We start from the raw sequence: 16,867 nt of genomic DNA, 5'->3' as shown, positions 1-16,867 counted from the left end.
CTGCAGAGTGATGTGGAGAACTGAGGCAATCATCTAAAGTATTAGCAAGCCTGTCCCTGCGGCACTCCTGCGAGCCAAAGTAATAAATACATAATGGTAATTTCTCTCTGGAAGCCTGACTTCTGCTTCCCACACGATTTTCCTCCCACCCAGAAGTCATATACCACTGCCTGGTTGTCCTCTCCTGGATGGGGTGGTGGTAACTCTGAGTTATTTAAATATCTCAGGCAAAACCTGCTTTTTGAACTCTGAGTCATTACACAATAACCTCAGTTCTCCTCTGCAGCTTACTTGTCTAGCCAGAGCAGATTCTTCCAGCCTTCTGTAGGAAGTGATAAAAATGCCCTGCAGGTATTAATGAATGACTTCCAGTAGCTAATGTCTTCTCTGTGTATGTTGTAGACTAGCATCAGCCCTGGAAAGGGAGTGAGAGGAGCTAAGTTGTAGCTGAGACTTTCCTTTAACTGGCTCTGTGACCTTGGACATGTCACTCCACTTGCCTGGGATTTGCAGCTCTTCGCTACTTTCCCCGAGGATTGTTGGACAGATCCAAATGGGGAATGGATGTGAAAATGCTTGTACAGACTCCAGTACAATCTTTCCATGGAAAGTCAAGACTTGAACCCAGAGCCCTCACTCTTATCCACTCTGAGGTAGAGTCTCTCGGGGCATCAGTGGCTTTTTGCAGCACAAGGAAGACAAGGGGGTTGCAGGACATTCCAGGCTGAAGGACGTGGATATGCAAAGGCTTGGGAGACCGTGGCAGATCTGGGAAGCTCAGGAAGCTCAACACGGCAGATATACGATGTATGGGGAGTGGTGGTAAGTTTAGAGATTACCTGGGTGTCTGGCCGTATCTTGCAGGCAGTGGAGAACCATGTGATAACTTTAAACAGGACAGGTTCTTTGACTAAAGATAACAAATGGCTGGTCCCATTTGAGAGGTCTAGTCTGCTGCCTGGCTGCAGGATATTACAGGAGTGAAGAGATTGAATTGATAACTTGGAGTGGATTCACTTTGATCTCTCAAGAGCCCGGCACAGAGCCTGGTATAGAGAAGGTGCTCAATAAATGTGTGAATGAGTACATGAATCTGTGAATCAGTGAATCAATAAAAGAATGAGAGAACGAGCAAAACAATGAATGAAAACAAACAAACAAACAAGGGTATGAATGAGTGAATCGAATGAATAGTCCAAGGCATGGTTTGCAAACAGCCTTAGCAATTCTAACTAACAGCCGTGTAGCAACAGAAGTGCAGGCTTTTCACTGCATTACCTAGAAATGCCCTGCTACTGGCATGGCTCCCTCAGCTGAAGGCTTTTTCCCCCTCGGTAGCAACATGCTGCTCAAAGACAAAGACTGATTACGGTGATCAAGCTGGAGGCTGTCCTTGGATTCCCACCTCTCATGGACATGTCCACTGATATCCACAAAATAAGAAAAGAGAGCAGAAACACCTAGTGGGGAACTCATTTTGGAGGTATGTGCCTCCACTGCCATTTCTCCATTCACATGGTCTCTCTAAATGACTAGTCATTTCATTTTATTTTATTTTATTTATTTATTTTTTTATAATTTTATTTTGTCGATATACATTGTTGCTGATTATTGTTGCCCCTCACCAAAACCTCCCTCCCTCCTCCCTCCCCCTCCCCCCACCATAAATAAATAAATAAATAAATGACTAGTCATTTCAGTATCACATAAAGACAGAGGAAAGAGTTATCCTGAATGAAGACTTACCAATCGCTGCACTATCTGCATTTCTAAGCAACAGCTGCCTGAAGGTCTAGCTTGCTTCTCAGGGCAGGATTCAGGGCAAGGTGAGTCTACCTTGAACTTTTTCCAAAAGAGATGATTCATTGTACCACAGAATACAGTGTCAGGGTTGATGCACAGCCAGGTCTGTCTAGGGTCGGAGGCCCTTCTTTCTCTCTTATTCCATGCTGCCTTCTCTGGCCATGCAGATCCTTAACTACATTAACTGTGGTTCATGTACAAGCAGCATCGTGGGAGCTTATCACAAATGCAGTATCTCAGGCCTTAGCTACTGAACCAGAATCCGCATTTCCATAATATCCCCAGGTGATTCTCATGCAGGTAAAAGTTATTGAAGTTTGAGAAACTCTGCCTATAGATGACCCAGACACCACTGTGGGCCCTCCCAGTGAAGAGTTCAACTCCCTGACCAGGTGTCACAATACCCTCCTGTGGGATCAGGGAAGACTTCCCCCAGAAGGTGACATGGACATTGAGACTTGCAGAAGGGCACAGGTTTAGACTCCCAGTAGCACATCATCTCCATGAGCCAGGAAGTTTTGGATCAGGAGTCAGAACTGACGTGGCTCTGGCAGCAGCTAGGTAACCTTGGGTGAGTCAGTTCTCCTCTTTGAGCCTTAGTTGCCCCATCTATAAAATAGGAATGAAACTGCTTTTCTATGTCACGTGGTTATCATGAAGCTGAACAGAAGTGAAAGATCTATAAGTTCTCTGCGAAACATGAAGACGGGGAAGGGGTCTGTTTTTACTGTGGGCAAGCAGCCATCCTGACCTAACATTTTAGAGGTTGACTAAGAAAAATCCATCTGCATGTCAAAGGCTTAAGACCTTTGCCCTCACGAAGGTTAATCAGCAGAAGAATGTGATGCTGACTAACCAGGATGGAGAACTCCCAAGAAAGGGCCAGGCTAAGGGGGTATCACTGAGCTGCCCGTAGACAGGGATTTGTGATTGGATTCTTGGGGCTGTGGCTCTTTCCTTCTCACTTGGAGTTATTTTTTAAAGGAGACTTAAGGACCTAAGGCAGCATCACATTAGCATTTCGGAGGTCAGTATTCCCAAAACTGCTGAAATCACGTTGTTCTCTGACACTGTGTGGGTGAGAGAGGCAGCTACATTTTGGAAGGAGCCAGATGTACCCACAGTACAAAGAACAAGAAATGGAGCTACTGGGGCTGAATTTTCCAGTGTTGGAAGGAAGGAGATGGATCCTTCCCCCACGCAGGGCTTTTGGCTGGCTGTTCCTCCTGTTTGGAATGCTTTTCCTCACCCCCAAGTGGCTTCCCCTTCTCATCTTCCAGGTCTTAGTGAAGATGTCAGTTCCCCAGAGCATCAGTCCTTTCCCACCCCCTTGTCTTCAAGCAGCTCCCGCCATTTTGAATCAGAGGCCCTTATTTTTTTTGCCTTCATAGTGTTTATTAATATGGGAAACAGTCTTGTTCATGTATTTGTTTACTTGTATTTTATCTGCCCCTCTATCTCCCAGCATACAATCTTCAATGTAAATTCCTCAATCACTTTGGGGTGCATGTTAAAAATAGATGGTTGGGGCTCTCCTCTGTAAATCCTGATTCAATAGTTCTGGCTTGGGGCAAGGGATTTTTTTAACCAGTGCTCCCAATGATTCTGCTCTTCAGGGAGACTTGGAAAGCACAGCTCCAGAATGTGAGCTCTGTGAGCGAAGGGCCAAATCCCTTTCCCTCTGTAATCCATATCTACCAGGATGTCCAGCTTTTGTGGGTTCTCCATAACTCTTTATTGAATGAATTAACGAACGACTGAATAAGTCCACATATATTTCGGTGGTATCAATCCTTTTTTCCAGTTTCAGCAATTCAATATTCAGACAGGGTATGTGTTATCTACAAGGAAGAACGTTAGGTGCCGGGGCAGCCACAGGATGGAGCCAGTCATGTTTCTTGCCCTCAAGGAGATGACAGCTGATGGGGTGAGGAGTGGAGCTGAGTAGATATATAACATGTCAATAAAAAACAAGAAAGGAAAGGGTCAGAAGAGGGGCAAAAACAAAGTGACTTTTGTGTGGTTGAAAGTCTGGAAAACATCTCTTTGCTTTACAGATTATTTATATGGAGGAGTGGCCTGAGGAAACCACAGAAGAGATGGGATTTTTCAAAAACAGTATTTGTGTTTTGTCTCATGTGTTTATTTGTTGTAAGTTAAACACACGTGATTGAAGCCATAGATCAGGGTGCAGAGTGAGAAGCAGGGCTCGCTCCCACCTCCCCTGCTCCATCCTCCCGGGCCCTCCTCAAAGGCAGCCCTGAACCAGATCTCATGCATCCTTCCAGGCAGATTCTGTGCATATCTAAGCACTCAGCCATAGAGAACAGACAGGACTTCTTCAGAGGCAGAGATGGCAGGTGAGAGCATCCAGGGGAAGACAGCAGCCTGTGCAAGGGCATGGAAGTTGGAAAATTCCTTGAAAAGAGATAAGCAGCTCGTAAATGACTTGGCTTTGTGACTCAGGGCTCTGAACTCATGACCCCAGGAGAGCGGGAAGAGGGAGGTCAGCCAAGGCTACAGGTAGTTTCCTGCCTCACTGGCTCCTTAAGATTCTTAAAACATGGAGCTGGGGAGGGGAGAGGGTGGGAGTGAGATATCCAGGGGTCCGTATAAATTAAATATTCAAAATGCTCTTTTAAGAGCATGACATGCAGGTCCTCATCACCACCTCCCCCATTAACCTTTTGAGCCTTGGTTTCCTCATCTGTAAAATGGGTATCACAGTCATTAACCCCAGAGTGTGTCCTGAGGATTACAGAAGATAACAGACAAGAGTCACAGAACCTGGTGCATAGCACAACCTCCTCAATCTTGTTCTCTGTCTCCCCACATCTCACCTTCTGGCATCAATCCATTCCACCTACATTGCCATAATTGCCTTCGTAGAGGACTTAGCTGACCCCAGCTACATCATTTATTAGCAATGTCACTTTTGGCAAGTTGACCCCATCACTCTTGGCACACAGGGGGTGCCTACTAGTTCCTGTTCCATGTCCTTCTCTCCCCAGCATCAGAGCCCACCTAACTTGAGTTCCTCAGCCACACCAGAGAGGACATTGCTCTTGCCATTCCAAAGACATGGGGAAAGATTAAAGCCTGAGACGCCCATCCCTGGCTGGAATTTTAAAAATGAAACTACTTGAATGTAAAAAAAAAAAAAAAAAATGCAGTCATGTTTCCCTGGCTGGTTAAAATATTTGATGCTCATAGAATATTCAACAACAACAGAAAAAGGCTCTCGCTCCATGTACCATCAAAAATGTAATGTAATTATAGCGATGTTAAATATCCCCAGCTGTTCTGAGATATTTGAATCTTAAATCAAGCCTGCCTGCACTCATCCTGGGGTTGCAGCTGGAGATGCACGCCAAGTATCATACAAACGTAGAGCTGGGGAAGTTCAGTAAGAACTTCGGGCTAGAGTCTCCATGGCTGTTTGTAATCTGTGGGGTTTCACCCCCAACATTGATAGGAGGACTCCAACCCGAGCTGTTGGTGGCAGCATCGAAGAGAGCCTTGTGGCTCAACAGGGCTATGCAATCTGGCAGGTCATAAGCATCTATCCAAATAGTCTTTCAAATCCATGTGCAGGGAGCATAAAGAGATAGTGTAAAATAAATGGTAATAAAGTGAATAAACACACGTTTCGCTCTAGAGCCTTTGAGGTGCTTCTATAAATCAAATTCTTTCCATAATTTGCTCTGTGAGACTGTGCCGAGAAGCAGAATCAAACCTCATCTGCTTTCCTGAGCGGTAGGCTTAGATTTATGGATGTGAGTTCACAGTGGATGCCCATGCCATTTCAAAGTGGGAAAATAATTTTCATTGGGAGGGGTTCCAAGAGAAGATTAAACCCTTCACTTTCAGAGACCGGAGTATCAACAATTTTCAGATCAGATATGCCATCAGAATCCGAAGGGAATGGCCAGAATACATATTTTGGAAGGAGAGAGAGTTCACAGAGTAAGAAACTGAGACTGCCGCGATAGAAAAGCATCACCTTTAGGCTTAAGCGCAAATATCCTTAGGGTTTAGTTCAAGCTCCCAAGTGACTTGCAGTGTGACCTTGAGTAACTCAGTCTCCCTCTCTGATTTTAAATTTTGGTCAGGGTACTAAATGGGGAAGAAACACCAAAAGGCTCTGACCTTCCCAGAGAAGTGTGATATGAAAATGACATGGTATTTCCTGGCTAGAAGACCAGGGCAGGCTGTTCTCCCAGGGCCTTGAAAGTCCTGGAAGAAGGGAGAGTGTCACCAATGACAAAGATAGTGAGGATGATGAGGATAACCGACAGCTCACATTTATCTACTTACTACATATCTGTGCTCTATGTTTACATACAAGGGAGTAGGGACATTCTCTGTATTTATACTCAACTTTTATTTACCAAGACTAGCCCATGGCTGGTCTCAAAAAATACTTTGAATGGATGAATAGATTTTCTTTAAGTTTCACAGCAACTCTGCAAGGAAAGTATGATCTCTGTTTTACAAATGAGGAAACAGAGTCTCGATGATGGTAAGCAGTTCCCCAACAGCCACCCAGCTAACACCTGGTAGAGCTGGGATTAGATCTTGAGTCGGTCTGACTCCTGAGGCAACCTTCTTTCATTCCCCCATCCACCTCCTTTCTAAGTTTCTGGAGTCCAAATTGCCAATCTTGCACGAATGGACATGTGGTTAAAATAGTCCTCTGCTATTTTTGAAACTAGAGGCATGTTTGTTACAAATCTTTTTATTTTCTTGATTTTTGGACACACCCTGCTCAAAAACTATGTCTTGTTCACTATGTGGATTCAGGTCTGTAGTAGAAAGTATTTTGTACATCAGAAGCAAATAAGTCCTCTATTAGTTTCCTATTGTTCCTATAACAAATTACTACAAATTTTAGCGGCTTCAAACAGTACAAATTTATTATCTTGTAGTTCTGGAGGTCAGAAGTCTGAAATGAGTCTTACTGGTTAAAATCAAGGTGTTGGCAAGGCTGTGTTTCTTCTGGAAGTGTAGGGAAGAATCTGTTTCCTTGCCTTTTCCAGCTTCTGGAGGCCACCCACATTCCTCGTGGCCCCTTCCTCCATCTTCAAAGCTGTCAACACAGAGTCTTCAAATCTCTCTGTGGCTCTCTGACTTCTCCTTCTGTGATGACATCTCCTCTCACTCTGACTCTCCTGCCTCCTTTTCTCACTTGTAAGGCCCTGTGACTATATGGAGCACACCCAGATAGTCCAAGATAATCTCCTCATCTCAAAATCCTTAATCACATCTGCAAAGTCCCTTTTGCCACATAAGGTAACGTATTCACAGGTTCTGGGGATGAGGGCGTGGACATCCTTGGGGGCCATTATTCAGCCTACCGTGTGGCCTTTGCTTGTTGTTGGTTTGGATGATGCTCTGGCTAGGCCCATGGGCCTCTGTTGACCCTACACTGGTGTGGCAGAAGCCTGCCTCCAGAGCAATGATGCTTCTGCTGCGGCACATCCTCCTGGGGGCACTGGGGGTTCACTCTAGGATGCTCACCCACATCCACTTCTGCACACTCAGTGAACTGGATGTGGCTGACAGAGCTGCATGGAACACTCCCCCAGCATTAAGGGAGTTTCAAGGAGCCTCAAACTGGTCCATGGACCAGCAGTATCTGCATCGCCAAGGAGCTCGTCAGAAACGCAAATCTCCGGCCCTGCACCAACGTACTGAGGAGGGAGGGAAGACAGGTCTCTGAGCAGAGATAAGTGAAGGCTGTTTCAACACCTTTTCTCAGCAGCCAGTTTCAGCACCGATTCTTTTCCACAAGGTACTCACAAGCCCACCACTTTTTCCCTAAGAAAATATTCCAGGGAAGGTAAAATGCCCTCAAACCCATGCTGAGCAGGAACAGAGGAGCTGGGGGACGAAGAGGTCTATGGGGCCTTAGGAGACCTGAATTCAAATTCTGATTATTCTTCCATTCCCAGGCCTTGTAGCCCTGGGCAAGTACAATAAGCACCCTGCATCACTGCAGGGATATAATGAGATAGTGATACATATTATGACATCCTACCCAGGTGTAATAAGTTCACACTCTGCTGATTAGAAATGCAGGTTTGTCTGGCCAAAACTGCAGTGGGATTTCTTTGTGGGAACAGCTGTGATGTGGTGCAAAGAGCATTGACTTTGGAACACTAAGATCAGGGTTCTGTCTATCACCTTGGGCAAGATACTGAACCACTCGGTGCCTCAGTTTCCTTATCTGCACCTGGGAGAACAGAATACTTTCCTCTCTGGTCCATTGTCAGGCTGAAATAAAACAATGAATGTAAAAGTGCTCGGCCGAGATCAGGAGCTCAACAAATGTGCATGAGATCGCAGGAAACAATTTACTAAGGAAATTAATAGTATAAACAATGGTGTCAGGGGAGATATTTCACATGCTCAGGAGAGCAAACTGCCCGAGTACGTTAGCAGCCTCTATTTGTTTTACCAACAATTCATGTTCCAATTATGAGTGAGTCATCTATTCGTTAGCACAGGCCTGAGCAGAATCTCAGTTTGGCATCGTTTTCTTATCTAGCATTTCAAGTTACCAGTGTCCTTGAAAGAATGAAAATGGTAATTTAGTTCAGATTGCGGCACAATTAAAACTTTTTCACAACTCCTGAGTAGATTCCCTTCCCTAGATCTACTTTTCTCCCCGTTTGGCCAACAGAGTAGGAGGGTGTGTGTACTCTTGAGAACAGTCTTTCCTTCTCAGGGTTGCAGGCCTCAGAACACAGGATGACATCCAGGGTCTACACCAACTTGCAGAGAAAGAAACTTTGAGTTCGGCCTCGGAAGATTGTGAATGATACCCTCTAAGGAAGGATTTGTTTGTACCAGCATCTGAGTGTTGGCAGAACTGAGTCATGAGAAAGAACATCAGCTTTGTAGCTGGACTGCCCTTTGGTTGAATCCTGACTCTGCTGCCTTCCAGCATGTGTACTTCCTTGGACCTTCCCAAACTTCAGTTTCCTCATCTGTAAAATGGGTTCCATAACACTCATTCGGTTCTGGTAAAGTTGAATGTGACTGTTTAGGTAACGGGTGCCCAGTACAAATCCTTGGCTGTCACATATCTAGCTCCACTCCCTGTATGACAGGCAGCTCCTTTTAGACCCGGTCACCCTGATGAAGCACATTGACCTTTCAGGCCTATTTACCAGAAACAGATCAGACTGATGGTCATCTTTGCAGCTTAGTGCTGGTATACAGTAAGTGCTTAATGTTCATTGGTGGATTGAATCTCTGAGTAGATGATCCAGCAAATCACTTAGGAGAATTAAAGCAAGTGACACATGAAGCAAATGGCCTGGTTATTCCTCCAGCCCTTCTCCAGACATCTGACTGATACCTTTACGACTGGCCACAGTGGCACCCAAATAATCACTATCAGAATCAGCCTGATGTTAGTCAATTCGGATATCTGCAGACCTGAGCAGAGTTTACATTTGATTCGCTAAACTAATTTCCCTGAAGTCAAACAACTGGTGGAGGTCTTTTCATGTTCCTTGTATAAATGTCTATTTAATCACCATCCTGTCTTCAGCACTTCAATAACTTGTACATTTCTCCCTTAATCACTGTTTCAGCTCTGCAAAGAAAAGAAATGGTTGGCTGACAAGCTCAAGCCTTCTGCACTATTTAAGCTCTCTTTCTCCCTGACTGCCCACCCAAATGAAGAGCTTTTAGCTAAGTCCTATTGGTCATGTGGCTCATGCCCTCAAATCCTAAAGTAGGATCTTGAGGCCAAAGTCACTCAGTGGCCAGTGCAAAGTTGAAGCTGGACTGGACTTTACAGGACACCCCCTGCCTCCCACCAGTTCTGCTCTTTCTTCATCCTGTTGCAGAAAGAACGTGTGCCTTTGCAGTGATGAGGACATGGGTCTGAATCCCAGCTTTGGTACCTGCTGACTCTGTGACTTTCGGTGGATTACAGATGCTCCCAGAGCTGCAGTTCCCACGTTTGTGAAATGTGGATCATCACACAGCCTTTTGGGGTTATTGCAAGCATTGACATGACATGAAACATACCCAGCCAGGGTCTGGCACAGCACAGCTGCCCAATGCTATTTGCCTTTGTCCTTCACTCAAAATGCTCACTGCAAGTGATAATAATGGAAATAGCTCACATGTATTGAATGCTTACTTGATGCCAAATACTGTTCTAAGCCTTTTACATGTATTAACTCATTTATTCCTCTTTCTCCAAAGGCAAAAGTATCTTTCTTGACTCCCTAAAGCTATCCATCCTCACACTTACTAGACTGCCTGGCCTTGTACCATTTCAACAGAATTTACTTATTTTAAACAATATGTTGCTGAAATGATTTCTTGTTTTCTGTTGCTGGCTCATAGCAGCCAGCTCACTTGATGTGACAAAATGTGATGAGACCAAATGCTGTTTCCTTGGCTTTTGGTACATATGCATAGTCCAAAATCAGAGCTCAAGGTTAACCCCTGAAAAGGGGATAGGAAATAGAGAAGGGTGAAGGGAAGAGTGGCCCCTGATGGAGTTAGGAATGCAGGTGGCAGCTGGGGGTTAGGACACAGATGAGGTCTTCCTCCAGAGCCTAACAGCCGGTGGTAAAAGAAGTCATAGTTTTTGCTGCAAAGTTTAAAAACATTAGTTTGGCCTTCAGGTACCCATTACATGATTGAATCCATCCTCAGCTCCACCCCATCTTCACACACCCAGCCCCTCTCTCCAGCCATCTAGAACTAGTCACAGGGACTAGAAGGCATGTGTTCAATTTCATTGTTTCATGCCTTTGTACTCTCTCATTTGCACACGCTGTTCCCTCTCTCTGAAATCCCCTTTCTCTCCTTCTCTACCTTGGAACTCCTACTTATTCTTCAAGACTCAGCTCAGAGGCCACCTCTTCCAGGAAGCCATCGGAGGACCACAGTCTGATTTGGATACTCCTCTGAGGCCACACAGCAACTGTGCATGCCCTGTGCATCTGTTCATGCATCTCTTTCCTCAACAACACTGCAAGCTGCCTGAGGGGATGCACCAAGCCTTATTTAATTTTATACCACCAGCAGCTTGTGCAGAGCTTGGCATGTAGTTGGCACTCAACAGATACTGGCTGACTGAATGAACAAACTAGGAAATGAGCATATTCCCACTCAGGTAAGTGGTCATGATATGATAATTATATTGATAATAATCAATAACTGCTACCATCAGATGCCAAGACACTGTGCTGAACCCTTTATCCACATTGTGACAATGGTTCTCAGATACTGAACACCTACTTCTGTCCAGGCGTGTGCCAGTCACTGAACGTGTGTTATCTTCATCCCAGCTCTCTGAGGCAGGGATTATTACTGGACACTCAGAGAGCAAAGCGTCTGCCCAAGCACTCAGCTGGGAAGCAGCAGGGCCAAAGACCCAAGTCTGAGTCTCACCGTCTCCCAGAGAGGGCCATTGCTCCTTCTCTAGCAGTGGACACTGGATTGTCCTCTGTCGGTCCCTGTTCCCAACCTGTTGGTTCCTCTTCAGATTGCTCGGTCTCGCAGTTCTGCACCTTGCCCAATGATTGGGAAGTCCTCTTTCCTCCGCCCCAGGAAGCCCCAGAAGTGCCAGAATGTGCAGAACCTGAGGTCCCCACTGATGCCAGGGAAACAACATGGGCATTCAGAAGTGGGAGCTGCTTTATCTGGCCGCTGGGTGTTTAACCCTTTACAGCTGCAGCAAACTGGGGAAGTGCAAATAAACACATCCTGAATGGGCCTGGTGAATAAGACCCAGCAGATGTCCTCAGCAATTCACTTCTCTCCCTGCTGGGTTTATTTCCAGACCTTGGGACTAACTGGATGAAATAGGACTTGGGGACAGCTGGCACATCCCCCTGAAGGTCTCCCCTGAAATACTGTTCATTACCTTTTGCTTGGCACCCTGCTCCCCCCTCTCCCCTCTGTCCCCAAAAGGCATAAATGCCCAGAAATTGCCTGGTTCTCATTGGAGATGCATTTCACTGTTGTTCCCTCAAGGAATTAAGCCAGGACAACAGGGAATCTTGGGGGTACTTGTTCTTCACCCCCAGACTTTTCCTGAGCACCTACTAGCACCTGCTACACGTCAGGCTCTGTGCTGGGTACCGAAGACGGCAGAGAAGTCAGTTACAGTTCCTGCGCCAGTCTGGAGGAGGAGATAGGCACAGTCTATTAGGTGTGATGACAAGTACACTTAAGAGGACTGACACCTAAATAGCGTAGTAGAGGGGGAAAGAGGGAGAAGACATCAGTTGTTTGGTGATGCTGGGTGGGGGTACTCAGGAAAGGCTCCAAAGCAGAAGAAATCCTGGAGCTGTGCTGCATGTGGAAGGGTGAGTAGGTGTCCCCCAGGCAGACAAAGCAGCAGGGAGGGGACTGACAATAGCAGAGGAAACAGGGCCAGGGCAGAGGGGCTTGAGCAGCAGGACTTCAGCTATTGTGGGCTGTTCTGCAGAGCGTGAGTAGACAGCATGAAGAGGGCATGTCAAGAAAGAAGGCAGGAACTGGGTGGAGGGAGGGCCTGTGGAGCTTGGGCTTAACCTGAGGATGGTGGAACCACGTAGGGGCTTTAGGAAGGCAGATGAGGTGCTCCGAGTGACACTTTAGAAAGACTACCTTGGCTATAGTGCAGAAGATGGGATGCAGAAGAGAGGGGCGTGCAGAGCCAGAGGCCAAAAGACCAGCCAGGAGGCAGCATTTTTAATGGGGTCCAGCAGTTTTCAGAGCTCTCTGTGCCATGTATGAGGGTACTTCAAAAAGTTTGTGGAAAGATTGTGTTATCTTCTATTTTTTCCACGAGCTTTTTGAAGTACCCTCATATATGTATTATATATATATATACACACACACACACATATATACATACACACATGCACACAACTAATTGGTATATATATGATTATCTCCATTAGATGGACTAGGAAAATAAAGAACAGAGAGATGAAGCCACTTGCGCAATGGCATACAGTATGTGGTGGACTCAGGATTTGAGCCCAGTGAGTGCACCTTGAGAGTTCATGCTCTTAGCCACTGCACTGTAGTGCCACTCCATCAAAGATGACAAAGGCTTGAGACAGGACAGTGTGGTTAGAGGAAAATATTCCTGATGGGCCTGCTCTGCATTTGGGGCTCCCATGAAATAGCTTCTGGATTTGAAAAACTTATGGTGTGCAGTGTTAAAGGGCTGGAAACTCCCAAGACAGGGCCATGATAGGAAGCCACTAGAGGTCACTTGGAAGCTCCAGGAACACATACCTTTGGGGAATGGAGGTGATTCTTCTGCTAAGGTGGGTGTGTGCCGGCAAACTCTTCAGACACAGGGAGGCAGTGTACAGGGAGGTAAGAGAAGGGTGTGCGCCCAATGAGTAGGGTACACCCTACTCAAGTCCTTAGCCATTGAATCACGTAAATCATGGCATGACTGCCCCAGAGGGTGAAGTCAGGGGGCTCCTGAAGGTGCTGTGTCCTCTGCACGCGGAGGTGAGTTAGGTCTTGGTAACATGTGGCCACAGCTCAGGCCTCCTGGACCACCTTGGGTGGCTTCACCTTCCACTTTCCCAGCTGTGCTCCTAGGAGGGATAGGACTTGGGAATGAGAAGACAAGAGTCCTACCCAGGGGTGCTCTGAGAGAAGAGAAGCCCAGGGTCAGAAAAGGGTTACATGTGGCTTCTGTGTAATGCATTTGGCGGTAGGCAAAGTTGCACTTTGAACTTGCTGGCTCTGGGCATTGGACAGCTTTTTAGAGCCTCATTTTCTTCATGAGAATAAAATTCATTGCTAACACAGGGCTGTGGTGAATATCAAAAGTGAAAACTGGCTGTTAGAATGTAATTTCACACGCTTTGTAAAGCAATCATCAGATGTGATGGGCCACGTTGTACAACTTGGAGCTCAAGCTAGGGCCTGCTGATACTTGGATGTAAACTTGAACTTAAACCTAACTCTAGAGGCTGCTAGTTAGTGGTTAGCCAAAGAACAATAAACAATAAAGGATCACTACCCTCTTTCCTTCGCCTTTGTGGAACTCAGAATTGTGCTTAAAGTTCTGAAAGAAGTCACTTAGAGGCATATGTTAATGGCACTCCTACCTGCCAAGTCAGGGAGCCACCAGGTAGACAGTCTTTAAAGGCCAGCTGAGAAGCTCAGAACACGAGGAATGTTTGGGGGATGGATAATTCAGGGCTACTGTGTATACAAGCTTGAAGCAAAACCAGAAGCCAGAGCGGCTGTCCTAGACCAGAAATAACCCAATCAGCCAATCAGAGACCTGGCCTGCCTGGTATCATGCCAACACCTGTTGGAACCATGGCATCTCTTTACCATCCCAGAAAAAGCTTTGTCAGAGACTGTCAGGAGTGACAAATCAGAGCTGGTAAAATCACCATCAGAGCACCAAACACACACACCAACCTTCCCTGCTCTAGTGGAAAAGTCCAAACCCACCTAAGGCGCCTTTACACACGACTGGCTAGACAGGCTTACGCCACGCTGGGGCCTGGCACCAGGACTCCTCCAAGGCAGGCTGCACAAGGCAGATACCTTCTGTACGACAGCTGCGTTATCCAGACCCACAGTATGGGGGAACCAGCACAGCAAATGCTTTACAATTCTTGAGCACAGCTTCTCCCGGTGCCTGCTGCGTGCATCCTCATCCCTGCCAGGCTGCTTTCCCAACTTCAGGACATGCCTCCAGACTGCAAGACCCCCACTCACACCTCATGGGGAAGGAGGGCAGGTAGAGGCCCCCACCCTGGCCCACCACTGCTCAGTTTCCTTGGATGCTCAAGACTCAGTGCTTTTAGTGTTGGCTAATATTCTGGGAGTTTTCTCCTAAGTCCCCCTAGATTTGAAGTGCTTTGGAACTCTGCAGCCGTAAGCTTCTTAGGGTTGTAAGCCTGCTTAGGGACTCTGCGTGATCCTCTTGAGGGCCCATTTTTTTTGAAAAGCTTCCCACGAGTTTTCCCAAAGACAACAAGCCCACACTTAAGACACAGAGCAGTTGTTTGAAGTCCTGTGGACCTGGGGGTGTGGTCAGGGAGAAGAGGGACTAGTATTCACAAATGGGACCATAACGTAGAGTGAGGGTTTGGAGGGCTGACACTGGAAGGGAAGAGGCGGGGACAGTGGGCTGGGACTGGGGTGAGGCGATTCCTCCTGCAGTTAAGTCTAAGTTCCCACAACCTGGAGGAGAAGACTCAGGGGACCCAAGAGTGGGTTCCGCCTGGGCATCACGGAGTCCAGCCTGAGGACTAAACAGTGGGCCTCCTGACTCTGGGCAGCGGGGGAGCAGGGGGAGCGGTTCGCGCGGAGGGCAACTCACGGAGGAGAAGTTGTGCGGGCCGCAGAGCTCGCCGCGGTACTTGCAAGACAGGAGCATGTCCTCCAGCTGGTGGCCCAGGCGGTCCATGAAGGCGGCGCTGATGCCCTCGAAGTGGCGCGGCGGCAGGAAGAGGCGGAAGTCGGCCAGCTTGCGGAACCACTGGCGGCGCGGCTCGTCGCCCCGCAGCAGCTCGCTGACCAGCGGGCGCGCTGTGCGGTTGGGCAGCAGCAGCCCGAGCCAGTGGCCGGCGTAGTAGAGGTCCCCCTTGGAGAGGCGCGGGAAGCGCAGCGGGTTGTTGTTACACACGGTGACGGCGGGGAAGGGCAGCTGGCGGCTCCACTCGCGATGCACCCGCGTGTGCGACGGGAAGCTGAGCCAGTAGAGCAGGCGGTTCGAGGACCAGGACAGCAGCAAGCCGAAGGACGTACAGAAGGCCAGCACCCACAGCGCCCGCCGCTGGAAGGAGCCGCCCGCCGCCGTGCGCCCGGCGCATATGTGCCGCAGCCCGTGCAGTTTAGCGCGGCTCAGGGACGGCCGCCCCCTGCGGGCGACCCCTGGCCCTTGCAGCGCCCGCTCGCCGCTCCTGCCGCCCCCGGGCTGCCCGGCCGCCGCCACCGCCGCGGACGCCGGCTCCTCGCGGGCCATGCGGAAGCGTCCCGGGCCGGTGAGCGCGACCGCGGGCAGCCCGGCTCCGCCGCTCCGGCTCATTCATTCAGCCCGCGGCTGGCGACAGCGGCGGCGGCCCCGGCCGGGCGGAGCCGCCATGGGAGTCCGCAGCAGCAGTGGAAGCAGCAGCAGCGGCGCGCAGCCCGTGCCAGGGAAGCGTGCGCCCGAAAGGAGCTCCGGTGGCGCGGCATGCCCGCCCGGCGCCGCCGCCGCCGCCTCCGCGGGCGCCCGCCCGGGACCGAGCGCAGCCTCCGCCCGCCGCCCCTGGAACCGGCCTCTTCTGAGCGCCTCACAGGCTCTCCTGGCCCCTAGTCTTCCTGGAGGATGCCCGACGCCAGGCACTACCTCTGTAGCGGCCCCTCTGGGAGCCGCCTCTCCAGTCCCTGGGCGCTGCGCCCGCCTCCTCTCGTCCTGGACCTCGGGGAACCCTGAACTGAGGTCCCCCTTCCCCGTCTAACCCCAGCTTTTACGCTGGTCCTGGGAGAGGGGCCACTCGGCCACCATGCCCGATTTGGACATCCCCCAGGATCCCCCCAGCCCGGCCCGTTGCCCAGAGGTGCTGGGACACCGGAAAGAAGGCGCCAAGGAACGAGCGCCCCCAGAGGCGCGCCGCAGCTCCTGGCTCGGCGGGTGGGGTGGGTGTGTACTGGGGTGAGTGGTCGCCCTGCCGGCTGCTGCTCTCTTCCCCTTCCTTCCAGGACCCTTCCTTCTCACTGCTCCTCGGGCTGCGCTCGGCCGAGACCCGCTAAGCCTTCCCCAAGTCCCGCGCCTGAGCCCAGCGATGTGCCCGCTCTCGCCTGGGGCTGGGGGCTTTTCCGGGCGTCCTACGGGAGAGGCTGCTCGCTGCTGCGCCCCTTCAAGGCTGCCGGCCAGAGGAAGTGTCGCTTCTCCCCCCGGCTCTCGGGGGCGTCTCGCGTCTCCAGAAAAGCCCGGCCTTGCTGTCCCTTGTGTCTGCTCCTCTCTAGCCCGGCGGCGCCAGGAGCCGGGGACTGCGGAGCCCCGGCGGCACCTCCCGGGGGTGACTGGACTTGCTGCTCCGCGCGTCCTTCTCCTCTCGAGACTCCA

At 49.3% G+C, this 16,867-nt stretch overlaps 1 protein-coding gene across 3 annotated transcripts in view; it reads right to left on the bottom strand.

Moving 5' to 3' along the window:
- The window catches only part of ASIC2 (acid sensing ion channel subunit 2), a 1,040,351-nt gene that overhangs the window by 244,789 nt on the left and 778,695 nt on the right, over window positions 1–16,867 (bottom strand). Inside the window, exon 1 of one of the 3 annotated variants that reach the window (XM_063111596.1) lies at window positions 15,137–15,844. The exons of 1 other annotated variant lie outside the window; for it this stretch is intronic. In XM_063111596.1, coding sequence (XP_062967666.1) covers window positions 15,137–15,844 — 708 coding nt within the window. Of the gene's footprint in view, window positions 1–15,136; window positions 15,845–16,867 lie in introns of those variants that run through there. One more of the 3 variants, XM_063111597.1, reaches the window with a different exon arrangement.

The sequence above is a fragment of the Cynocephalus volans genome, chromosome 10, assembly GCF_027409185.1.
Source record: "Cynocephalus volans isolate mCynVol1 chromosome 10, mCynVol1.pri, whole genome shotgun sequence".
Taxonomy (NCBI): Eukaryota; Metazoa; Chordata; class Mammalia; order Dermoptera; family Cynocephalidae; genus Cynocephalus; species Cynocephalus volans.
The sequence above is the reverse complement of the archived record's forward strand: the minus strand, read 5'-3'. Positions and strand labels throughout refer to the sequence as shown.